The sequence below is a fragment of the Carcharodon carcharias genome, chromosome 4 (assembly GCF_017639515.1).
Source record: "Carcharodon carcharias isolate sCarCar2 chromosome 4, sCarCar2.pri, whole genome shotgun sequence".
Classification (NCBI taxonomy): Eukaryota; Metazoa; Chordata; class Chondrichthyes; order Lamniformes; family Lamnidae; genus Carcharodon; species Carcharodon carcharias.
In genome coordinates this window covers 153,729,596-153,756,013 of record NC_054470.1, presented here as the reverse complement: position 1 = coordinate 153,756,013, position 26,418 = coordinate 153,729,596, and the positions used below count along the sequence as shown (strand labels likewise).

General features: G+C 43.9%; 1 protein-coding gene across 1 annotated transcript in view; it reads right to left on the bottom strand.

Moving 5' to 3' along the window:
* mccc2 (methylcrotonyl-CoA carboxylase subunit 2) overlaps positions 1-26,418 on the bottom strand; it is a 122,142-nt gene that overhangs the window by 60,888 nt on the left and 34,836 nt on the right. Inside the window, exons 4-9 of the mRNA XM_041186323.1 lie at positions 19,752-19,853; positions 9,040-9,167; positions 7,400-7,512; positions 6,058-6,171; positions 2,170-2,234; positions 689-788 (exon numbers count right to left, since the gene is read on the bottom strand). Coding sequence (XP_041042257.1) covers positions 689-788; positions 2,170-2,234; positions 6,058-6,171; positions 7,400-7,512; positions 9,040-9,167; positions 19,752-19,853 — 622 coding nt within the window. The remainder of the gene's footprint in view (positions 1-688; positions 789-2,169; positions 2,235-6,057; positions 6,172-7,399; positions 7,513-9,039; positions 9,168-19,751; positions 19,854-26,418) is intronic.

Sequence of the window (26,418 nt, the reverse complement as noted above, 5' to 3'; positions counted from 1 at the left end):
GCAACATTCGTGTCACATAAATACTAGGCAATGACAATCTCTAGCAAGAGAGAATCTAATTTTTAAAAAATTTTTTCACAGGATGTGGGCTTTGATGGTCGGGCCAGCATTTATTGCCCATCCCTAGTTGCCCTTGAGAAGGTGGTGGTGAGCTGCCGTGAACCACTGCAGTCCATGTGGTGTAGGTACACCCACAGTGCTTTTAGGAAAGGAGTTCCAGGATTTTGACCGAGCGACAGTGAAGGAACGGCGATATATTCCCAAGTCAGGATGATGAGTGACTTGGAGGGGAACTTCCAGGTGGTGGTGTTCCCTTAATCATCTTCCCTTGATTCAAAAAGTCACTAATCTACCAACAAAAGCCTAATGGCTCAAGAGGCCATGGTCATACTGATAAGCTGATCACAGGGATAATTAAATGTTTGTCATATTATTGTGACATTGTGATACATATTGGTTTCTGGGTCATTTTGCTAGGTATGGTTGTTAAAATTCAGTGACCTTATAAGCAGGTTTAAGTGAGGGCAATGGAATCAAATTAGTGATTCAGCAGCTGAGGACTAAGATTTGTACGCTCAATAAACACAACCCATAAGTATAAATTCTGTGTTTAAAATGTTGTATAATAAGGGCATGAGGCAAAGCTCCAAATTTTACAGGTTTATTCATTCAGTAGTTATGTACTTACATCCACTTTCTTCTGATGGTTGAGATCTCGTACAGCCTTTCGTGCCAAGTGAAGTGCGTGAGCATCATCCAAGGCGTAGTGATCGGTTACACCAGACTTCCTGCAGAATTCACGAGTAAATTACAAAGGAACACAGCAACATAGGAAATAGAAGCATGAGTAGGCCATTCGGCCCCTCGAGCCTGCTCAGCAATTCAACTTGATAATTGGTGATCTTCTACCTCAACTGCATTTTCCCACAATATTCCCATATCCCTTGATATCTTTAATATTCAGAAATCTATCGATCTCTACATGAATATATTAAATGGCTGAGCTTCAAAAGCCCTCTGGGGTACAGCATTCCAAATACTCACCATCCTCTGAGTGAAGAAATTCCTCTTCATCTCAGTGCCAAATGGTCTCTCTCTTATTTTGAGACTGTGTCCCCTGGTTCTAGGCCCCACAGCCAGGGGAAACATCCATCCTGCATCTACCCTGTTGAGCCCTGTAAGAATTTTATATGCTTCAATGAGATAACCTTTCATTCTTCTAAACTCTAGAGAGTATAGGCTCAGTCTCCTCAATTTCTTCTCATAGGACAAACCCGTCATCTCAGGGATCAGTCTGGTGAACCTTTGTTGCACTCCCTCTATGGCTTGCAAATCCTTCCTTAGGTAAAGAGATCAAAACTACACACAATACTCCAGGTGTGGTCTCATCAAGACTGTACAATTGCAGCAAGACTTCTTTACTCCTTTACTCAAATCCTCTTGCAATAAAGGCTAACAAACCATTTGCTGTCCTAATTGCTTGTTGCGCCTGCATGTTAGTTTTCAGTAACTTTTGAACAAGGACACCCAGGTCCTTTTGGACATCGACACTTCCAAATCTCTCACCATTTAAGAAATATACTGCATTTCTGTTTTTCTTATCAAAATGGATAACTGTCCTTTTTTCCACATTATATTTCATCTGTCATGCTCTTGCTCATTCAGTCTGTCTAAATCGCATAGAAACCTCTTTGTGTCCTCCTCATAACTCATATTCACACCTAGTTTTGTGTCATCTGCAAACTTGGAAACATTACATATAGTCCCACATCCAAATCATTGATCATTGAGAGTAATTGGAGCCCAAGCACATCCTTGTGGTACCCCACTAGTCAAAGTAATTGAGAGAACTAAAACCTAGGGTGCTATTTTTCAGCAATCTGTGCTGCTCATGTGTTACAGTAAGGTTTGTTCATTGCATTAATTGTGACCTTACACTCTGATCCAAATGGTAAGATCCATATAATAGACTACACTGTGAGACAGTGTACTGTGGATCATAAATCCATAACTGTAACAACTGCCTTAAGAAACATCAATAGGTAATGTTTTTTATTGATAGACCTTGCCAAAGTACAGTTTTAAGCCTGGCAGAATGACAGGCACATTTGTTTGCACTGAATATGCAGACAGTAAGACTTCCAACAGACATTACATAAGATGGTTTACCTGCAGTGGAGATCAGCACCTCCAAGATCTTCAGCTGAAACCTCCTCACCAGTAGCAGCTTTTACCTGTACAAACACAAGTCAACAATAGTTTCAAATATTTCTGCTTTCCAGCATGGAAGGTAGCAGAAATGTAGGCTCTTAATAAAGTTTTGCTGAAGGGTTATTTCCTTCAGCATTAATCAACGTATTGCTTTCAAATGCTGATAACTAACTGTGCATTTCCAATATACTCTTACTTTTATTCCAGTATTCTGTGCTTTATTCCTACATCTACTTTCAGAAGTTTGGTAATGTTGTCTTACATTTTTAGCTATTTTGTATTGTAGCTTGCAGGTAAGATTTATCACTATCAGACTTCATAGAGTCATAGAGGTCTACAGCACAGAAAAAGGCCCTTTGGCCCATCTAATCTGTACTGGTCAAACAAGTACCTAACTATTCTAATCCCATTTTCCAGCACTAGGTCCATAGCCTTGTATGCCATGGCATCACAAGTGCACATCCAAATACTTCTTAAATGTTATGAGGGTTTCTGCCTCTAGCACCCTTTCAGGCAGTGAGTTCCAGATTCCTACCACTCTCTAGGTGGAAAAATTCTTCCTCACATCTCCTCTAAACCTCCTGCCCCATACCTTAAATCTATGCCCCTTGGTTATTGATCCCTCCACAAAGGGGAAATATTCCTTCCTGTCCACCCTATCTATGCCCCTCATAATTTTATACACCTCAGTCATAACCCTGCTCAATATCCTCTGCTCCAGGGAAAATAATCCCAGTCTATCCAATCTCTCCTCATAACTAAAGCTCTCCAGCCCATCCAACATCCTGGTAAATCTCCTCTGCACTCTCTCTAGTGCAGTCACATCCTTCCTATAATGAGGATTCCAGGACTGCACATAATACTCTAGCCTAATCAGCGTCTTATATAATTCCAGTATAACCTCCCTGCTTTTACATTCTGTGCCTCGGCTAATAAAGGCAAGTATCTCATATGCCTTCTTAACCACCTTATCTACCTGACCCGCTACCTTAAGGGACCGGTGGACATGCACACCAAGGTCCCTCTGATCCTCAGTACTTCCCAGGGTCCTGCCATTCACCGTGTATTCCCGTGCCTTGTTTGTCCTGCCCAAGTACATCACCTCACACATATCCGGATTAAATTCCATTTGCCACTGATCAGCCCATCTGACCAGCCCATCTATATCCTCCTGTAATCTAAGGTTATCCTCCTCATGATTTACCACCCCACCAATTTTCATGTCATTCGCGAACTTACTGATCAACCCTCCTACATTCAAGTCTAAATCGTTTATATATACCACAAACAGCAAGGGACCCAACACCGATCCCCGTAGAACCCCACTGGACACAGGTATCCAGTCACAAGAACACCCCTCGACCATCACCCTCTGCTTCCTGCCACTCAGCCAATTCTGGATTCAATTTGCCTAATTGCCTTGGATCCCATGGGCTCTTACCTTCATTATCATGCGGGACCTTATCAAAAGCCTTGCTGAAGTCCAAGTAGACTGCGTCAAATGCATCACCTGGTCACCTCTTCGGAAAATTCAATCAAATTGGTCAGACATGACCTCCCCTTAAAAACCATGCTGACTGTTCTTGATTAATCCCTACCTCTCCAAGTGTAGATTAATTCTGTCCCTCAGAGTTGCTTCCAATAGTTTCCCCACCACTGAGGTTAGACTGACTGGCCTGTAGTTCCCTAGTTTATCCTTTCCTCCCTTCTTAAATAAAAGTACCACAGTGGCTGTCCTCCAGTCCTCTGACACCGCTCCTGTGGCCAGAGAGGTATTGAAAATTATTGCCAGCGCCACTGCTATCTCCTCCCTTGCTTCACTCAATAGTCTGGGATACATTTCACCTGGGCCTGGAGATTTATCTACTTTTAAGCCTGCCAGACCACTTAGAACCTCCTCCCTTTCTATGCTAATTTCTTTAATTATATCACAGTCCTTCTGCCTGATTTCCATACCCACATCAACCCCCTCACTTGTAAACACCGACACAAAGTATTCATTTAGAACCCTAACTACGTCTTCCGGCTCCACACACAAATTATCACTATGGTCCTTAATGGGCCCTACTCTTTCTCTTCATTCAAACTGATCAAAGTTAGAGTACTGGGGTAAGATTAACTGAGAAACACATCATGGTTATTTGTGGTTTTGAACATACGGGAGAGAAACCTCCATGCTAATAATGATATTACAGTAATTAAGACAGAGGATGTTGAAAATACACGACATCTGTGAAGAAATGACAGCTTTAATTTTTCAGATCTGGATAACTGCAGTAACTATTTTCAGTCTCATTATAAATGAAAATTTCCTACAGATAACATACCTCCTGGGGCCACCAAATATCTAAACAATGTAACACTGCAACATAACCCATGGACGTGAATCTTGGAGTTACACCAGAAACAGTTCCACATTCCCAAAAATAAATACCCACTCAAAATTAAATTAAGAACATGCACACAAAGCCTCAAAACTACTCAAATCTACTTGAAGTTGTCATTTCCTATCTCCCACTGAGGGCCAACAGCAAAATAGGACAAAATAACAATGGCTGAAAGACTCAATTAGCACATTGTAAATATTAATGGCAATGAACCGCAACCAATCAATATCATCTAAATAACATAATTTTATTTTTCAGGCACTATCTTTGATTCACAATCCTCACATTGGATCTTCATGTTTATTGATTAGTTTCATTCTCTGAGACAACCCAGCACTCTCAAATTCCTCTCTTAAATTAAAGTTTTGTAACTTGATAACATGGCAAGTCCCTGTGAGGGAACACCATGGCTATTAGTGGCAAAAGCAACCAAGGAAGAATCCATCCATCTTTTCAACCATAAAACATAAGGAGGCAATAGCTGAACTTCTACTCCACAAAGTAATTCTGGTAAAATTATTGCATTGTACAACTGCTCAAAAAAAGCACAACTGAATTTGTCCTGTGTTTTTAGCATGCCTCACTACTCTAGTATAAGAACAGGTTTGTTTTCCCTCGAGTTCATAAGATTGAGGGGTAATGATTAAAAGAGCTGATAGTATAAATAGAGAACAGCTATTGCCTCGGATGGGAGAGTCCAAACCAGGGGTGGATAACGTTAATGTTAGAACTAGGCTGTTGAGGGGTTGATGTTAGGAAGCAATTCTTTACATAACAGGTAGTGGAAATCTGAAATTCCGTCCCCCACAGAGCTAGTGAGGCTAGGTCAATCAATAATTTTAAAGCTGAAATTGATAGATTTTTGTCAGACAACAGTTACAAACCAACGTGGTTAGATGGAATTAAGAAACAGGTTAACTACGATTTAACTGGTTGGCAGAACAAGCTTGAGGGGCTGAATCACCTACTCCTGCTCCTATGGCATTTAAAAGTACCTTTCCTAACCAATTCTTGAAGTCATGTCTCAAATACAAATTCCAATAATCAGGGACAAGGCCAACAACTGTGCATGTCGGACTGTGCTTCGGTGATTGCTAAACAGTGAAATAATTCATGATTAGAGATTATGATCAAATGGAGTTACTTAAGACAAAGAGTCTCTAAATCTTTTAGTTAGAACTTGCATTTGTTACTTTCCAAAGTAAAGTGAAATGTAACACGAATGTAAACACTTCAACGTCAGTGTCCTGGTAAATATAGCCCCTGAAGGGCTTTTGCATTGGTAGCACATACAGGGAAAACCAACTATAGACAAAAGCAGACTTTAAGTAAAATTGATCCTGGTGTCTGATGAGGGTACAGGATAATGCAAGAATTTGCAATGGAGATTGGGAGTTTACTTTTTTTTTTTACTTCCCCAAACATAAAGCAATATTGAGGTTATTATATGCATATGTACCAGAGGTGGACCTCCTAAGAAAATTGTCCCTTGATTCTTCACGATAATACTTTCATCAGCCATGGCAGGCACATATGCTCCTCCTGCTGTGCATGAACCCATGACCACAGCTATCTAGAACCAAAGGAGAGAATCATAGAATTGAATGCCTTATATATGAGAATGGTTTATTTTAAGAAAACAATTATGAATACGATAATTTTCATTCACACTGTACCACTTACTGCCAATTTTGCATTCGCTGTTTTGGGACCTCCCCTAAACTTTACGACTATAGGCTAGAATTTTATACTCCCCCACCGGCGGTTTTGGTGGGGGGGGGAGACGTGAAATTGAAGAGACGGGATTCCTTCCGGGTACCCATCCGCCGCAACCACACAGCGATCTCCTACTGGGGTGGCCAAGGCCTCGAATGGGAAAGCCCACCCTTGCCCCAACTGAGGCCCTTAAGTGGCCAATTCTGGCCCCTTTCTGAAGTTGGGCGGCTCCCACCTCCCCGCTACTACCTTAAGGTCCGGTGGCTTCTGGGCCTCCCACCCCGCATCCCCAGCCTCTCCCCTGAGACTCTGATCACCCCCTTTGTGCCTCCTCAGGCTTTCCCTACCCTCTGCCCCTGGGAACCCTTGAAGTTGCCTGGGCCTCCTTTCCCTAGACTTGGGTTCCAACACCCTCCTGAACTTCCTCTTCTCTCCACTGCAGCACTGTTGCTGCAGTGATTGGAGAGTTGCCAGCCAATCACAGCTCTCTAAGGCAGAACTTCCTCCCAGGTGAGGGGCGCAAGCCCCGCCTGCAGCCACTAATTACTCATTCAAGCGTGAAACGGTTGCAGGGCACTCAGTTGGCAGGATGTGTTCCCCGACGACTCTTCAGATGGCAGAAAGCGAGACCCCACCATCCAAAAAATTCAGGCCTAGTGTTTTTAGTTGGTCAAGCTGCATTCTTCTACTTTCGATTTCCCTCATCCAAAAGAAAGAACACTAACTCTACTTGCAACCTGAAGTAACAGGGAAACCTGCAATTCAAGTTCACAACCTGTTGGTAGGGAGCTGAACACAGTTTCTACTTAGAGCAAAAATCTTTCATACTGAAGAGGATTTTGCTTATCAAATTCCAAATTTTAATTTCTTATAAAATAGTTAGCCATATTTTAAAATGTCTTAATTGTTATATTTTCACACTTTAATTGCTGGCATCGCAGAATCGTCTCAAATAAAGATCCAACTGGCAGAATGACGTGTATGCCTGAACTTTCCTAATTTCAAAATGCTTATGGTTCATGTAATTTCAATTTCTAACTAAAAGTGAACAATAGCAGCATATAAATTTTAAATGATTAATTTACCTGCGCAATTCCCATTGCAGACATATTGGCCTGATTATAAAAGATGCGCCCAAAATGGTCTCGATCTGGAAACACATCTGCTTGCCGTGGTAGGTTTGCACCACCAGAATCCACTGAAACGAAGCCATAAAAAAAGACTTGCATTTATAAAGCACCTCTTATGACCACGCTGAAGGTCTTACATAAAAACAGAAAATCTTGGAGATGCTAAGCACATCTGGGAGCATCTGTGAAGCACAAAATTGGGTTAATATTTTAGGTCTGTGACCTTTCACCAGAACTGATGAAAGGCCATTTACCTGAAACATTAACTTGTTTCTCTCTTCACAGCTGCTGCTTGACTTGCTGAGTATTTCAGTACGTTCTGTTTTTATTTTAGAAGTATGTAATATAGGAAATGTAGCAGCCAATCTGTGCAAAGCAAGCTCCCATAAACAGCTTTTCTTCTTTTTACTTCTTAGGAAGTCCTTCGGGATCAAAAATAATTCACTTCCCCTCCAGTTTGATGGGTTCTAAGATGGTTTGTAAGTCCAATACACGATCTGCAGACCCTGCCACAAACAGGGCAGATGGTGCTTGAAGGGACTGGTAGATGAGGTGTTTGGAGGTTTATACACTCTCTCCGATTCCTCCACTTTACCTCTGCGTGTTCCTGACAAAATCTCTTGATGTGTTCAATGCCTCCCCAAATAAACCTTCTACATTTTGGTCGGTCACAAGCCAGGGACTCCCATGAGTAGGCAGGGATGTATGATCTCTTCAGGGATGTCTTGAGGACAACCCTAAAGCATTTCTGCTGCCCTCCTGGGAGTCTCCTGTCGTATCTGAGGTCCGAGTAGAATAGTTGCTTCGGGGGTCTGGTGTCAGGCATCTGAATGAATGTCCCACCAGCAAAGCTGGTTTTTAGTGATTAGTGCCTCGATGCTGGACATGTTGGCTTTGAACAGGATGCTGCTGCTTGGCACTGGATTTGGAGGATCTTGCAAAGGCATCGCTGTTGGTACTTCTCCAGAGCTTTGAGGTGCCTGCTGTAGGAGTGCAATATCATAGCCACCAACCTGCAGTGTGCACCCACAAACAGCAATGTGATATTAACCAGGTAATCTGTTTTTTGTGATGCTGGTTGAGAACACCGGGAATAATTCCTCTGCTCTTCTTAAAGGAGTGCTACTGGATCTTTTACATTCATCTGAGAGAATAGACTGGGCCCTAGTTTAATGACTTATCTGAAAGGTGGCATCTCCAACAGTGCAGATTTCCCTCAGTACTGCACTGAAATGTCAGCCTAGATTTTGCACCCAAGGCTCTGAAGACTCTATCCTATGGGCTCATACTAACAAGACAGAATGGGGCATGAAGACTCAACTTACCAAAAAGGAATCAATTAACAAACTACACTACAAGGAACGTGTTGAAAATTTTCAACATCATTAATAATGGCAGTGCTTTTTCGTGTGAAACTGTTAGTTAGCAGAAGTAATATTCCATAAATTGGGCCCTAATCCAAGAAAAACTGGAAACTTTCCAATATGCACCAGTAGCTCGCAGAAAAATGCAATGTATTCAAAATGTACATCGACTTCATAAAATGCAGTTCAAAAGAAAGACTTAATAAATCTAAATGAAGATTAAAGTTTCACCTAAATAAACGCAAGGCAGGTGGTTCTGTGTTGCAATCTCTTGTGCTCTTACATGTTTCTTCACTGTGATTGGGTAGTATGATCCCCCTTTTACTGTTGCATCATTGGCAACAATCAAACATTCAACCCTGAAAGCAATATAAATATGGTTCAGAATTAACAATGGAAAAATACATAATTATTAATTCAGCAACAAAAACAAAAAATGTTCTTGTTCTTTAGTCTTGGATAAACTGGGCAAAAACGAGCTGCAAAAAAGCAATACCAGCCAAAGATCCTGAATCACAGAATGATTAGACAATGGTCCCTTAGGATAAATTTGATGGAAATGGTGCAGAATTTGGCTCCCTACTGGCGTTAAACTTGTATAATTTATGGTTGTTTTGTTCAGGCCACACTGATTCTGAAGTGAAGTGAGTTCAATACAAGATTTTATGGGTTATCACTTTATAGAGGTCAGTTGCTCTTCACTTGTTTTATTAATTCTCGGTCAGGATCCATAACCGCTGCTAGGAGCAGTTTAAAGGAGGTTTGCTAGATTGATACCTGAAATGAGCGGGTTGCCTTATGAGGAAAGGTTGGACAGGCTGGGCTTGTTTCCACTGGAGTTTAGAAAAGTGAGGGGTGACTTGATAATTATATAAGATCCTGAACGGTCTCGACAAGGTAGACGTGGAAAGGATGTTTCCTCTTGTGGATGAGTCCAGAACTAGGCGACACTGTTTTAAAATTAGAGGTCACCTTTTTAGGACAGAGATGAGAAGAAATCTTTTCTCTGAGGGCTGTGCGATTTTGGAACTCTCTGCTTCAGAAGGTGATGGAGGCAGGGTTATTGAATATTTTTAAGGTGGAGGTACATAGATTCTTTTTAGGCTAGGAAATCAAAGGTTATAGGGGGTAGATGGGAATGTGGAATTTGAAACACATTCCATGAAAATCTGACTGTGAGCTCCCACTGTGGTTTGCCAGATAAAGAGCCGCTTGCCATCCTTGGTTGTAATGGATGATTGTACTGACATCATAGCTTTGAAGGAAACTTGACTCAGGGGTGTTAATACCTTGCCCATTACTGAAGTCTTCCTGTGTGGTATACTTTCCACCATCTGTGCCACCCAAACCTCTACAGTACAAGTCGGTGGTCCTTCTCATCAAATTACTCTTAATTCTCTGGCATATTCTCTTCCATCAAGCATTGCACCTTGTGCCTTCTCCTTTGCACCTCCTTTAAAATATTTGTTCTCTACCGCCCCTGAAGACCACTCCTAAAAATTTCTTCCTCAATCTCTGTAGTGAGGCATTCATCATCTGATGATTTCAATCTTTACTGGCTCTATTTGATCTCTCTTTTCTGATTTCACAGCCCTCTTGTCCTCGCTAAATTTTTCCCACCATATAAACTCACCCCATGGAAACCCCCTTGATTAAGCCATCACAAGTGGCCTCTCTATTCACATTTCTTGAGATCTTCACAAACCATTTCCTTGCATTTTTCACCACCCAAATTGCCCCTACCAACCCCACTCCTTTCTGTGCCTGCCCCTGAGATAAATTCTGCACTAAGTCACTTACACTATGAAATCCTAACCATGTATCCTTTGATTCTCCATTAATCATGATACTTCCACAGCTGTTGAACCTCTAAATTACTCTCTCCCATCTGTTTTTAACGCCTATCTCCCTGCAAAACCATGACTCTCTCCAATCCAGGTCGTTCATTGGGTTGAGTCCTAATCTTCACTCCATTGGCACCATCCTTCTCGTCAAGAAAAAAACAAAACTCAACCCCTCTGCCCTTGAAAGCTACAATCCCATTTCCAACTTCCCTAAAGTTCTTGAGCGTACTGTCATGCCCAGCTTTCCCATAGCTCCATGTTTGAATCTCCTCAATCAGGCTTCTTCTTGAAACAAACAAATCAGTCACAAATAACATCCTCCGTCACTGTGATGCACTATACCTCTTTGTCCCTTTGGATTTCTCTGCAGCCTTTGACATGCTCAACTATCTCTTTCTCCCACAAATTCACTATGGAAATGGAAATTGGAAGGAGCTGGATAGCAGGTGGCTGAATCGGGATTATCTATTTTACATTATCACCCAAAATCAAAATTATCCCCATTGGCTTCAAGCATTACTTGTCAGCCCAAACCTAGATATTGCCCAGGTCTTGCTACATTTGGACATGGACTGTTTCAGCATCTGAGGAGTTGCAAATGGTGTTGAACATTGTGCAATCATTAGCAAACATCCCCAAACTCTGTACCTTCACCACCAATTCCCTCCCATCACCCTAATTCCATTCCCCTCCACATCACTATCTCAAACTCAATAAGACTGTTCAAAATCTAACCATGCTGCTTGACTAGAGCTGAGCTTTAGACCCCACATCCTCTTCATCATAGAAAAAACCATATGGTTAAAAAACAAAATCCATCAAGTGTTGAAAATTTGAACCATGAAAAGAAAATGTGGAAATACTCAACAGGTCAGTTAGCATCTGTAGAAAGAACAGATATGTTTTTTTTTATTCATTCACGGGATGTGGGCTTCGCTGGCTGGGCCAGCATTTATTGCCCATCCCTAGTTGCCCTTTAGAAGGTGGTGGTGAGCTGCCTTCTTGAATCGCTGAAGTCCATGTGGTGTAGGTACATCCGCAATGCTGTTAGGAAGAGAGTTCCAGGACTTTGACCCAGTGACATGAAGGAACAGCGATTTATTTTCAAGTCAGGGTGCTGAGTGACTTGGAGGGGAACTTGCAAGCGATGGTTCCCATCTATCTGTTGTCTTTGTCCTTCTAGATGGTAGTGGTCGCGGGTTTGGCAGGTGCTGTCAAAGGAGCCTTGGTGAATTCCTGCAGTGCAACTTGTAGATAGTACACACTGCTGCTAACTGTGTGTCGGTGGTGGAGGGAATGAATGTTTGTGGATGTGGAGCCAATCAAACGAACTGCTTTGTCCTGCACACTGTCAAGCATCTTGAATGTTGTGGGAGCTGCACTCACCCAGGCAAGTGGGGAGTATTCCATCACACTCCTGACTTGTGTCTTGTAGATGGTGGACAGGCTTTAGGGAGTCAGGAGGTGAGTTATTCATCACATGGTTCCTAGCCTCTGACCTGCTCTTGTAGACACAGTATTTATATGGCTAGTCCAGTTCAGTTTCTGGTCAATGGTAATCCCCAGGATGTTGATAGTGGGGGGTTCAGTGATAGTAATGCCACTGAACATCAAGGAGCGATGGTAGGATTCTCTCTTGTTGGAGATGATCATTGCCTGACACTTGTGTGGCACAAATGTTACTTGCCACTTGTCAGTCCAAACCTAGATATTGTCCAGGTCTTGCTGCATTTGGACATGGACTGCTTCAGCATCTGAGGAGCCACGAATGGTGCTGAACATCGTCCAATCATCAGCAAACATCCCCACTTCTGACTTTATGATGGAAGGAAGGTCATTGATGAAGACGGTTGGGCCGAGGACACTACCCTGAGTAACTCCTGCAGTGATGTCCTGGAGCTGAGATGACTGACCTCCAACAATCACAACCATCTTCTTTTGCGCTAGGTGTAACTCTTCATCAAAAATAAAACAAGAATTCAAATCACAAATGACAAACCCTTCACAGATCTAAACAAAAAGGAATGGTACTACTCTGTTTAAGTGATAAAACACAACCAATAATGGCCCATGCAGCATTGGATTCTAAACCTACAATGAAATAGTCTAACTTCTAGTCTTGACCAACATTCAAAACTGCTGTCACTGGGCATGTTAAGCCAGCTGTCTGAAAGATTGAAAAAAAATACTGTGCAGCAGAGGTGTACTTCAATTTTAAGGATTTAAAAACCATCAGAATTGTAACCCAGGAATAGTGAATTGCATTTTTGGATAAGAATATCCAGTATGACAAATAAATTTTTAGTTCTGGCTGGTTGATATATTGTGGTTTTCTGGTTGGATAGGTCAGATTTGCAGACTTATGTCCACTTGCTTACAGGATAAACTGTTACTAAGCTTAAATTTGCCCTACACGCAGTTCCTCTCGGGCAAAATTTATCAGCTCCCAGAGAAGAGCATCTTCTCCACCTGACCACAGGGAAGTGTGTAACCCAACCCCCAACTGAGAAGGTGCATGACAATAGAAATCCCTCATAAGAGATTTCAATGAGGAAAGAGAAGATGATAAATAAATGTACAGTACATTATCATTAGAACAAAATGTGAGCAGCTAGGGGCTAAATTAAAAAGCAAAACCTAAGGTAATAATCTCTGAATGATTACCTGTGCCACGAGCAAATTGGAGTAGGGTAAATAAGATTAGAAAGTTAAAAGTGTGGCTCAAAGATTGGTGTCGGAGAAATGAGTTTCGATTCATGGGGTACTGGCACCAATATTGGGGAAAATGAGACCTGTACCACTAGGACAGTCTCCATCTGAACTATGCTGGGACCAGTGTTCTGGCGAGTCGTATAACTAGGGTGGTTGCCCTAGCTGTTCACCAGACTGAACCCTGGGATAACGGGATTGTCCTGAAAGGAGAGATTGAGGAGACCGAGCCTATATTCTCTAGCGTTTAGAAGAATGGTCTCATTGAAGCATACAAAATTCTTACAGAGCTCGACAAGGTAGACTCAGGAAGGATAGTTCCCCTGGCAGGGGATCTTGAACAAGGGGACATAGTGTCAAAATAAGGGGAAGACCATTTGGGACTGAGATGAGGGGGAAATTCTTCAGTCAGGGAGTGGTGAATCTTTGGAATTCTCCATCCCATAGAGTTGCCAAGGCTCAGTCATTGAGTATGTTCAAGACAGAGGTTGGTAGTTTTCTGGAATCTAATGACATCAAGGGATTTGGGGACAGTGCGAGAAAACGGCGTTGAGGTAGAGGCTCTACCTCACGATCTAGTTGAATGGCTGAGGAGCTGAATGGCCTACTCCTCCTATTTCTTCTGTTCTTAAATGTCCAAACATTTAAAAAGCAAAAGCTAAATAGGGCAGGTAATGTGGCTGCTTGCTTTTGTGCCATGCTACACTTCTAGCTTTTAGTGTGGTGCCCAACACATATACAGATTCAGCGAAGTAGCTTGGAGAACAGAAATAACCAAACCACTGAAAGTGTAAATGATCTGAAGAGTGGCAGAAGATAAATTGCGAAGTGGAAATATGTAGAACTCAGCCAAGTATACGCTGAACATCATAAAACCTTACCCAACACGGAAGACCATCTAATACTGGGAGTAAACACAAAATATTTGAATGCTGTCAAAATTCTAATGAAATCCTAAACTTTCCTTTCCATTATGTCCACCAGATAACACCGCTCAACACATGCAACTAAGGAATTTGACTGAAAATATACCCATGAACATAACAGAATTTTAAAAAAACACTAACAGTTGGAAAGGTATTCAGCATTTAGTGAAAGCAGTAGACAGAAAATTAAACAATTTCAAATAAGATTAGAATTCTAGGTGCTTGAAGGCCAGTTCAAGATAATATGATGAGCATACCACACCCCACAAATGGTTCTCAGATTCCGCCCCTTTCATGGAATGATTGTGGGAGGGACTCTAACCTTTCTGGTTCCATCCTCACTTTCAGCCATTCTGAGAAGCCACAGAAAGCATCATAAGACCTTGGACTCTGTGCAGACAAAAGGCCAATGCCTGCTGGGCTTGCCTATTGAAAAACCTGCTCATCCTGGATCACAGAGTCTAGTGTAACTGTCATCGCTCACAACAAGATATGCTCCCCACTGTAACAAAACACAATTCTTTCCACAACAAACATGTGGAAGAAACATTTACCAATCAGAGCAGATATGAGCTCTGCTTAGAACTCAAAAGGCAACACTTAGACAATCGTCCAAATTCAGAAAGTTACAAACACACAGCCGCCAAACAATGTGCTATTTTACAAGTAGGCAGCACCCTGAATATCCTTGTGAATCAATTGTACTCCATGGACCCAACAAAGCATCCAAACCTCCAAACAACATGTAGTTCCCAATCCGTGAATAGCCTTACCAAATGATTATTTTTTTTAAAAATCACATTTCTTATGAACACATTGGCACATTTGGGGTTATCTGTGTGCGAGGCATTTGGAGGAGGTGGCTAGTTTTCAGCCCTATTCTGACTTTACAAGGTGGCCTGGTTATGGATGCTGAGTTTCTGTTACCTTCAATTATAGACAGACTGATGTCAAGACAATGGCCACAATTTTCCTGGCAGCGATTTGGGGGCGGGGCCTGCTCGCCAACAGGAAAATGACGCGGGATGACATTGGGAGGAACCCCCGACGTCATCCTGATCCATTTAAATTTTTAGGAAGGTGGGCGGACAGCGAAATCAGCTGTCCGCCCGCCGATCTGTCAATGGCCAATTGAGGCCATTGACAGGATCATTAAGCTCATTGAAAGACCTGCCCGTCCAACCTTAAAGCTGGTGGACAGGTCAGGAGCCCCAGCGGAAGAGCACACTTTGACAGTTGGGCAATCCCCCCCCCACCCCCCCCCCCCCCCCCCCCCCCCCCCGCACAGGAAGCGCTATATCGGGCAGGCCGCTGGGTGGGCATTAATTGGCCTGCCCATGTAAAATGGCGGCCGGCCCCGTTTCAGCAGCGGGGGTTCCGCCCACCGCTAAGCCGGTGGGGCCCACCCGCCCATCAAGGTCAAAATTCTGGCCAATCAATAAGAGTCAAATCTATTCTAGCACTCCTTTCTTTTAAAACTTTTTAGCGGTAGAGCAAATGAGGCAGGGTGGGGAGTTCAGTTAGCTAGACAGTTAGCATGCGGTTCAGAGTAACGCCAACAGTATGAGGTTTGATTCCCATTCTGGTTGAGATAGATTTGGTGCCTACCTCCTTGCCCTGCCCCCTAGTAAAATCATAGCATAAGCCATGGTTCGGCAACTCTCAAATAATTGAGGGCTCTACCTGAGAAGAAAAAGAGCAAATGAGAGAGAAAAGGAACTCGATCTAATCTCTATATTTAAATAACAGACAGTTTGTACACACAAAAGAAGAGAATGAAAATACCCAGGTCTAGGGACCAGGATTAATATTTGGTCCAAGCGCTTACTATACTATAAGCTAAGCTTGTAGTACAGGGGTAAAGGCTGACAAGATTATAAGCCAGGTAACCACCTAAAAATGCAGCTCAGCTAAATGTGCATAGTGCATATTACTTATCTATCTATTATACAAGCACAGACCATGGTTGCACTATAGTATAAAAATTGAACCAGATCCCCTTTAAGTCAGTGTCTTCTAGAGGATCAGACACAAAGCAGCCACACAGAGGAGCTGGAAAGTGGGAGCTGGTCACTCCAGGTCTTGTGTTTAGAGAGCCTTCTCAAAGGCAATCTGAGCCTGGGAAACTGTTGATTAATGTGCGTGTCAGTTAACACAAATGGAAGACCAAATCAGTCACTCTAATAAAGCTGTTACTATACAAAACAGTCGTGAATCATAAGTGGGATTAATGCCATCAGACTAATAACCCTTTGTTGCAAGAAGAAATCCGTTAATAACTAACATTACAGTTGAGGATTGCATTGGCGCCCTCTGGTGGAACCAAAAGTCAAGGCTCTGCCTATTCTAGAAACAAATTCACTGATGTGAAAAAGCAGCATCAAATGGATATAAAGCCGGATTCTGAGCTTCGGGTTCCAGGGTTAACCATTCTCACTTGCTTGCTTCCAGCCGGATTCAATTAAGCACATGTTCTGATGAAAGATCACTGATTTGAAACATTAACCTTATTTTGCTCTCAGATGCCAGACCTGGTGAGAGTTTGCCGCACTTTCTGTTTTTGTCTCAAGCACATGCTACCGAGGGTTTAACAAGTCACTAACGGGCTGATTTTCTCGGGTTTAGCATCTGTGTAGAACCTGACAAATGAGCTCTTTGAATATGTTTCTCAAGTTATAATCAACACAAATGATTCTTATAAGTAGTCTAAAAGGCAGTGGTGTAGTGGTCATGTCACTGGACTAAATCCAGAGACCCAGGCTAATGCGTTGGGGATATGGGTTCAAAACCCACCACAGCAGCTGGTGGAATTTATGTTCAATTAATAAATCTGAAATTAAAAGCTAGTATCAGTAATGATGACCATGAAACCACCGTCGATTGTAAAAACCCATCCGGTTCACTAATGCCCTTTAGGGAAGGAAATCTGCCAGTCTTACCTGCTCTGGCCTGCATGAGATTCCAGACCCACAGCAATGTGGTTAACTCTTAACTGCCCTCTGAAATAGCCTATCAAGACACTCAGTTGTATCAAACCGCTACAAAATCTAAAAGGAATGAAACTGGACGAACCACCCAGGCCTTCATCCATCTAGAATGCTAGGCAATCCCTGGCGACCCTGCAAAGTCCTCCTTACTAATTATATTACTGTATATTAATATTACTAATATTAATAATTATATTTCTGTCACTGGGTAGAAATCCAGGGACTCCCTTCCTAACAGCACTGCGGTTGTACCTGCATCATATGGACCGTAACGGTTCAAGAAGGCAGCTCACCACCACCGTCTCAAGTGAAATTACGAACGGCAATAAATGCTGGCCTAGCCAACATTCCCATCCCGTGAATGAATAAATTTATGAGAAACCTAAAAATAGTCTGTGCACAAGAAAATTGAGTGCTAACCACCTGCTCCTAATTTATATGTTCATATTCCCTTACTCTGTACGTGAATAACATGGATCCTGAATTTCCTGTATGATTTTCAGTTGACTACATCCGATAGCACCAGAAGAGTACGCATTGCACACTGCACTAAAAATAAACACCAAGTGCTTGACATGTATAGGTCTAACCAGAGCAGCGATCCATGTACCAGGTATATTAGATTTTGAACTAAACCTTACCAAAAGGTAAGTGCATAAAAGATGTGCAAGTGCAGTGAAAAGTGTAAGCTATTACTAGCCAAACCCAGGGCTCCTAGGATGATGAGAGAGATAGAAAATGATGAAACAAAGAAAAAAATTATCACGTGCATCAGGCTGGTCAATTTAACATCAGTGGTGGGTGGAACTTTAGAAACAATTATCAGGGAAAAAAATAACAGGCACTTAGAGGAGTTTGAATTACTTAAGGAGAGCCAGCACAGATTTATAAAAGACAGATCATGTTTGACTAATTTAACTGAATTTTTTTGATGAGGTAAGAGAGAAGGTTGATGAAGGGAGAGTAAGGAATATTGTCCCTATGGATTTTAAGAAAGCATGTGACAGAATACCACGTAAAAAGCAGATTAATAAAACTGACGCTCATGAATAGGAGGGCTTTTATTCAATAGCTTGGATAAAAAGTTAGCTCAGGGACATAAACAGTAGGCTGTGGTAAATGGTTGTTTTTCAGACTGGAGGATGGTAGACAGTAGCATTCCCCAAGGTTCAGTGTGTTTTATTAAAATCTAAAAAAGACTTGGATGTTGGAATACAGAATGAAATTTCAAAATGTGCCAATGGTATCAAATTTGGAGATGCAGCAAACAGTGAGGATGATACCAATCGACTGCAACAGGACAATAGATAGGCCAGCAGAATGGGCAGACAAATAAGGCAGGTGGAATTAAATACAGAGAAGTATGAGTTGATGCATTTTGGTAGAAAGGGAAGGGAGAAGCAGTAAAGACTAAATATTGTGTGTAAGGACAGGAGGACTTGGGGGTCCATGTGTACAGGTTCTTGAAGGTGTCAGGACATATTGAGAGAGTAGTATATGAGACCTTGGTCTTCATAAATAGACGCATTGAGTATTAAATCAAACAGGTTATGCTAAACCTTTATGAAACTCTGGTTAGGCCACAACTAAAGTGCTGCATTCAGTTCTGGTCACCACTCTTAAGGAAGGGTGTGAGGGTCCTTGAAAGTGTGCAGAGGAAATGTATCAGAACAATTCTATGAATGAGGGATTTTAGTTTCAAGTTTAGGCTGGGGTTGTTCTCCTTGGACCAAAGGAGATCAAGGAGAGATTTGATAGAGGTGTACATGATTATGACAGGTTTGATAAGGCTGACAAAGAAAAGTACTGCAAGAACTCACCAAGGCTCCTTAGACAGCACCTTCCAAACACACGACTGCTACCAGCTAGAAGGACAAGGGCAGCAGATACATGGGAACACCCACCGGCAAGTTCGCCTGAAAGCCACTCACCATCCTGACTTAGAAATATATTGCTGTTCCTTCACTGTTGCTGGGTCAAAATCCTGGAACTCCCTTCCTAACAGCAGTATGGGTGTACCTACACCACACAGACTGCAGCAGTTCAAGTCGGCAGCTCACCATCACCTTCTCGAGGGCAATTAGGGATGGGCAAATGTTGGCCTAGCCAGCAACACCCACACCCCATGAATGAATAAAAAAGCTTCCCACAAGCAGATGGTACAAAGGCGAGGGGACACAGATTTAGGATTTTGGGCACAAGATATAGGGGGATGAGAGAAAGAACTTTTTTCTGCAGGGAGTGACAATGACATGGAACTCATTGCCTATGAAGGTGGTGGAAGCAGAGATGATCACTGATTTCGAAATGAAAATGGATGGGCACTTGAAAGAAATAAGGACAGTGGCTCATGACCACATCAACCACCCACCCTCCCGGCCCATTCCTTACATAAGTTATCTTGAATGACTTCCATAACATCCCTTTATTATAGGAAGATGGGGAGAGTAAACGGTTAATTGAAATGTAACACTTACCCAGATACTCTTCCAATGCCTGTGATGATGCCTCCTGCTGGTACCTCCTCGTCACCATACAACTGATAACCCGCAAACTGTGAAAACTCCAAGAATGGAGATCTGTGAAATAAAATTAATCCTTTTTAAATTAAAAACGAAATAATTCTAACTTACTTAAGATAGCTAGTGATAACTAATCTCCTGGTCATTAACTGGATCATATGTGGTTTGTAGGATTTTACTGTACACAAATTGACTGTGGAGTTTGTCCAAAAAAGTAACAATTGTTATGAATGCCTAATTTTATAGTTCATGTGTTTTCGGAATATAACTTTTAGTTTGGGGATATAAATGAAAAATGCTGAGAAACTGATGAACAAACCTGAAGTAATTGCAATACAAAAGGTGACCTATGTTTGTTTTTTTGGTTATAGTGGGAAGTATTGGAAGCTAAACATTGGACTGCTGAGTTTCTTGGTGGAGGCTGGATGTCTATAGTTGCCTAAATAAGGGTTATAAATTATTCATATGGTTTTCCCAGAACAAAAGGGAAAGTTTGGGAATAATTAATTTAAATCTCTATCTGGGAGATCCCAGGTGCGCCATGTTGCTGTGGGGATAGGTTGCAGGGAGGTTTTTTTCTTGGCTTTGCGTTTTTATGTGTGATTTCTCACAGAAACGGGCAGTTGAAGTCAATATGGAAGCAGCTTTGAGACAAGCAGAGAGAGAATCTGCCAGGAGCTGTAGACCAGTGGCAGCTGGCTATCTGAAACAAGGGCTAGAATTTTACGGCCCCTCCCGCCAGTGGGATCTTCTGGTCCCACTGAAGTGAATGGACTTTTGAATGATTTGGCTGCATCTGCTGTGGCAGGACCCGCCGCACCGGGACCAGTAAAACCCGGCCAAGGGCATTTTCTGATTTGGAGTCACTAAGCAAGAAAGCAGTGAGGCCCATGTTTGAGCTGGGGATTCCACAATCATGAGGCACTTAAAGAGAGTTGGAGGGTTCACCTAGCCGGATGCTAGTGAAAAGGCCCTAAGAAGTCTCATACCTCAGAGAATATTGGGAACATTGAGGAGAATCAAAGTGAATTCCTAAGAGCTTTGGCACATCTTGGTTTGGTCCCAAAAGAAGTGAAGTTCCTCTAAAGTATAGGATAAGTCTAGGGTGGAAATAAAAGAGGACCGGGGTGTGTCTTGTTGAACTTATCGGATTTAATGTATAAGTAGTTAAAAATATAATTTATTTCTAAATAAATACTATTAAAATTATTAGTATTTGCTTTGTTTAACTCTTGTGCCATAAAAATTTTTGTTTAAAATGTGAAATTTTGTGCCATAATTCTTTCAGTTAATAACTGGGAGTTCAAATATCTTTTAAAAAGTTACTGATCTCTTCGGAGGTTGTAACACAATGACAGCGCTCCAAAGTAATTTAATGGTTGTGAAGCGTTTTTGGATTTCCTGAGGACATGAAAGATGGTATATCAATTCTGTATACTTTTCCTTCCAGGCATTTACCATGAAATGGGAAAGCATTAGCATTTAACAGTTCTAAAAATTATGATCTACTTTTGTATTCTATCAGCTGTTTATGTTTTTGAGAAAAGGAAGTTGGAATATCTTGTTTAAGAACACAAACGGTGCAAAAGGAAAATGCAGAGGATGCTGGAAATCTGAAATACAAATGGAAAATCCTAGAAATAGTCAGCAGGCCAGGCAGCATCTGTGGAGAGGGAAACAGAGTAAATATTTCAGGTCGGCAACTTTTCATCGGAACTGGAGATGGTTAGAGATGTAAAAGGTTGTAAGCACAGACAGAGGTAGGATAGGGCAGGAGAAAGTAGTAAAAAACAAAAAGGGAAGCTCTGTGATAGGGTGTAAGGCAGGAATGATTTAATGACAAAAGATGATGCAAGGCAAAAGGGGGTGGTAAAGGGAGAATAAAAGAAACAAAGGGCAGAATTTTCTGCCTATCGGGTGGGCAGAGCGGGAGAGCGTGGACCAGATCGCCGCCCGCAATCGGGTCTGCACCGCCATTTCAAGCAGGCGGGCCAATTAAGGCCCCACCCAACGTGAATCAGAGCTCCCAAGGACAGTGGGAGTGGGTGGGCAGCGGCGGGGCTGTTTTAAAAAGCTGCTGCAGCCTTTCACGGTGAATCACGGCCAGTGGAAGGGCTTCCCAGGGCGCTGCTGGTGAGCAGGCCAGGCAGGAGGATAGGGCGGGGGGGGGGGGGGGGGGGGGGGGGGGGGGGGGGCACTGTGTCCCTCGTTTTTCCAATGATTGCATTGCTGCCCTCCTCGAGGAGGTAGCAGCATGGCTGGAGGTCCTGGTCCCCCAGGACAAGAGAAGGAGGCCCCCCCACATGACCAAACATGCCTGAGAGGAGGTGGCAGAGGTGGTGAGCTCCCGGGACGTGGTGCGGCGCACCTGGATCCAGTGTCGCAAGTGCTTCAATGACCTGTTGCGCTCAGTAAGGGTGAGTACCATGTTGGCATTGGTCACTTAACCCAGCAGGTAGGCTTTCCCCCCGGTGCCCACCCCCCCCCCGCCTCCCCAAGTCTGAGTGTAGTGAGGGGATTGAATCATTGACGACATGTGTCCTTTACTGGGTGGGCCAGCAGATATTGCCTATGCCGAGGTCACCCTGAGAGGGTGGTGAAGAGATGGGTTCTGCCCCCGGTACACTGGGATCCACATTACTGTTTTGGGGGCAACCTGGAAGAGCTGCACCTAGGGGCAGTGCTGAAACTCCAGGACATGTCAAAGTCACGGTGATGACATGCTGAGAGGGGAGCTTCAAGGTGGCGTTGGCACTGATTGATCTGCTGTCCTCTGCGCTTCACGTACTTGCGCCTCCTTACTATGGAAGATTAGACTGTGTGGTGCCTAATGTGGCAGTATTTGGCCAAGGGGGTGGGGGGGAGGGGCAGGCCTAGCATCTTTGTGTGTGTGTTTGGCAGCAACGGGGTGAGAAGACACTGGAGTCCTGCAATGTCCCACTCTGGTTGGAGTCGGCCGTCCACGAATAGAGTCCAGGTACAAGTAGCTCTAACCAATGCTCTTCTCTCCTCTTCTGGAGAAGAATGCACATAATGCTGCTGAGTGGGTGAGGATTGGCAGTGGGCTGGCACAGTTGGCGATTCTCAGCTGCTTCTAGCAGGAGGCCCTAGATCTGGAGAGGCGCCATGCGCCCAGGTCCGCCGGTGTCAGTGAGGCGGGAGTGTCACGGGCAGGTATGTTTGCCCAGCACTGAGGTCACCATTATAATAGAGATAAAAACAAAAAACTGCAGATGCTGGAAATCCAAAACAAAAACAGAATTACCTAGAAGAACTCAGCAGGTCTGGCAGCATCGGCAGAGAAGAAAAGATTTGACGTTTCGAGTCCTCATGACCCTTCAACAGAACCTGAAGGGTCATGAGGACTCGAAACGTCAACTCTTTTCTTCTCCTCGGATGCTGCCAGACCTGAGTTTTTCCAGGTAATTCTGTTTTTGTTGTTGCTGAGGTCAGCATTTTTCTCCCAACAGCCATGGCAGTGCTGAATGTTCAGTGATTGAAGTTTGCAACATGGCTTCACCATTGCTTATGGAAGAGTAAGCGCATAATGATCTAGGGGACAGGGATGCACTTTGACATTGTCTCCATGTTAACTGATCCAATGTCCTTGTTCTTCTTTTCAACATAATTGGAGCAGGGCTGGGAGGAGGAGCAGCAGAGGCTCCTGAGAGCCCTGAAGTCTCACCAGCGTCACACCACCTCTGCCAGGCAGGCACCAGCGCAGATACTAGCAGCTTGGTGGGACTTAGAACATCAGCTAGTATCCCAGGTCACAGCAGTGAGGGCACTTCACAGTCACTGGAGGAGCTGGCAGAGACAGAGAGTGCCCATGACGCCAGCAGTCGGAGAACTGCAGGGGACCAGGCACATGCTCAGTCGGTGCCTGATGATATGCCTCTGTCAACGCAGGAAATGAGGCCGAGTGTGCGGGAGCTTCTGGTGGAGATACATGAGGCTATACTTGGCTTGGTCTCCATGGTGGAGGAGTCTACGCGGACTATCATCGAGGCAATGAGCCTCATGGCCAAGCGCCATGTGTCCTCCATGGAGTGGCGACTCTCATGGAGAGGCTCTTCCAGGAGACCAATCAGGGCTTCCTGGGGATGTGCTCAGGCCAGCAAGCCCTCACATCGGCATTGACCTCAGCTGGTCAGTGCCAGTGTGGAAGATGGTCTGGGCACCAAATTTCCCAGCTCGGTGCCCATCCATCCACAGTGAGCAGGGAGTTCCGAAGCGACTTCACGTCGGTGCAGCAGCTGCCTGGCATCTCTGGGCACCTCTCAGGGCGCTCCAGATGAGGGCGGCAGCTCCTCCACCGCTCTGCCAGTGACCGTTGCATCTGGTGACGCTAAGACAACTGGGGAGATGCCAGCTGTGGAACTGGCAGCTTCCTCCCAGTCGGGGCCAGCACAGGTTCCATGGCCCAAGGACGACTGCCAATGTCAGAGGGCAGCAGGACAGCAGAGTGAGCAGGCCATCTCAGATGCCACTCCCAGCGAGGGGTCAGCTCCAAGATGTAGTACCCGAAAATGTAAACATAAAGCACCTTAGGCACACCACAGGTTTATCACTGGTGCTTTTGTGTTGGCCGCAATGAGGTCTTTGTGAGTTGGTGTGATTTTTAACACCTTTGTCATTTTGTTTAAGTTTCTTTGGTTGTAATATTAAATTCAGACATGTTACCATGGCTGAGGGTGCATCTTTTCTTCTGCAGGTGGATGGTTTCCAATAATGTTATGAGTGATTTGTGGGACATTCAGCTTTATTAACAAGGCCCTTAGTTAATGTTCCTAACCAGGCAGATTTTGCACTTAGGTATCAAGTACGGGGCTTACAGCCCAGGCTTGTTCTGGTGGTCCAAAAGTGGTGTGCTAGCCGAAGGTTCACTGGATTAAAGCCTCCCGGTGTCCCTGCCTCCCTGGAGTATGCCCGGGTCAGCATCTACCCTCTCAGTATTTCCCTGTGCGTGCTCATTCTCGGACTCACTGCTGGACTCATAGTGTGCAGCCGCAGCCACTGCGCGACGTCTTCATCGTCCACAGCGTCCCCCCTTTCCATTGCAAGATTAGGGAGAGTGCAGCATGCAACCACTATCAGCAACACACGATCTGGGGGGTACTGGAGTGCGCCCCCTGAGCGGTCCAGGCATCGGAAGCGCATCTTGAGAAGACCGATGGCTCTCTCCACCACAGCCCTTGTGGAGGTATGGTTCCTATTGTACCGCTGCTCAGCTTCTGTTCTTGGATGGCGGAGAGACGTCATGAACCACCTACTGAGGGGATAACTCTTGTCACCCAGCAGCCCCTGCTTCAGCTCATCTGTTGCTGTGATCCTTTTATTACTTCCAGATGTGATTATTCCAATTCCCATGTCAGAAGATTATGGGGAGGATTTTTAGGTCCAGGAGCAGCCAGGGATCGAACCACCGCCGGCGATCAGCCCCCAACCGCAATTTCACGCTGGCTGGCCAATTAACGGCCAGCCAGTGTGAAGCGCGTGCCAAAAATGCTCAGCGCTGCCGGGGTGGAGACGGGAGGAGGGCGGGCACTGACGTAAGTGCAGGTGAACGCTAAATGGAAGCTCCCTGAAAGCAGAGAGCTGTCTCAGGGGGCTGAACACTTCAAAACAATTAAATAAAGATTTTGAAATCCAGAAAAAAATATCCACGCATCAGAATCAGTCACCTGAACATATACATGATGACAATTCTGCCCATACATTTCTAAAACTTAATAACGCAAACCTCATCCCGGCCTTGGATGAGGTTTCATCAAAAATGCAAAGTCCACCTGGCAGATTCGCCCGTCTGTCAACTGTGAGGCTGGATGGACCACGAAAAATCGGGGACAACTGGAACCTCAACAACTTTGTCTTCTTGATTGTCGGTGGGCACGCTTCCAACACTCGCATGCCCACCCCGCCGACCGAAATATCACGTGAGCGCAGAATGCTCGCCCGATGTCATCACGCAAAAATTCCCATCCAATCAGGTCAGGTGCGCGCCCGCACACCAACCTAAAAATTCTGCCCCGTAGGTTCAAGCCCCCACTCTTGAGATTCAAGCAGAAAAATCTAAGCTGACACTCCAGTGAAGTACTGAAGAAATGCTGCATTGTTGGAGTGCCATCTATTGAACGAGAATTTAAACTGAGGCTCCATCCACCCTCGCAAGTAGGTGCAAGAGATCCAAGACACTACCATGAAGAGAAGGGGAGTTATCACTGGTGCCCTGACCTTTAATCCCTCGATCAATATCACAAAAACAGGTTATCTGGTCATTATCACATGGCTGCATGTGGGACCTTGTTGTATGCATTTTGGTTGCCTTGTTCCTACATTACTACAGTGACTACACTTCAATGGCTAGAAAGTATGATGTTCCAAGATCCTGAATGGTGTTATATACATGCATGTCTTCTTTTCCTTTCACTCCTGGCTGGCCTTCTACAATCTATCACAACTTTAACTCACCTAAAACTCTGCTGCTCATACCCTAATGCATACCAAACCCCATTCACCCTTTGCTCAATGACCTACGTTAGTACCTGGTTGAGCAATGCTTCAATTTTAAATTTCTCATCTTTGTTTCTAAATCCCTTCATGGCCTCATCCTTCTCTATCT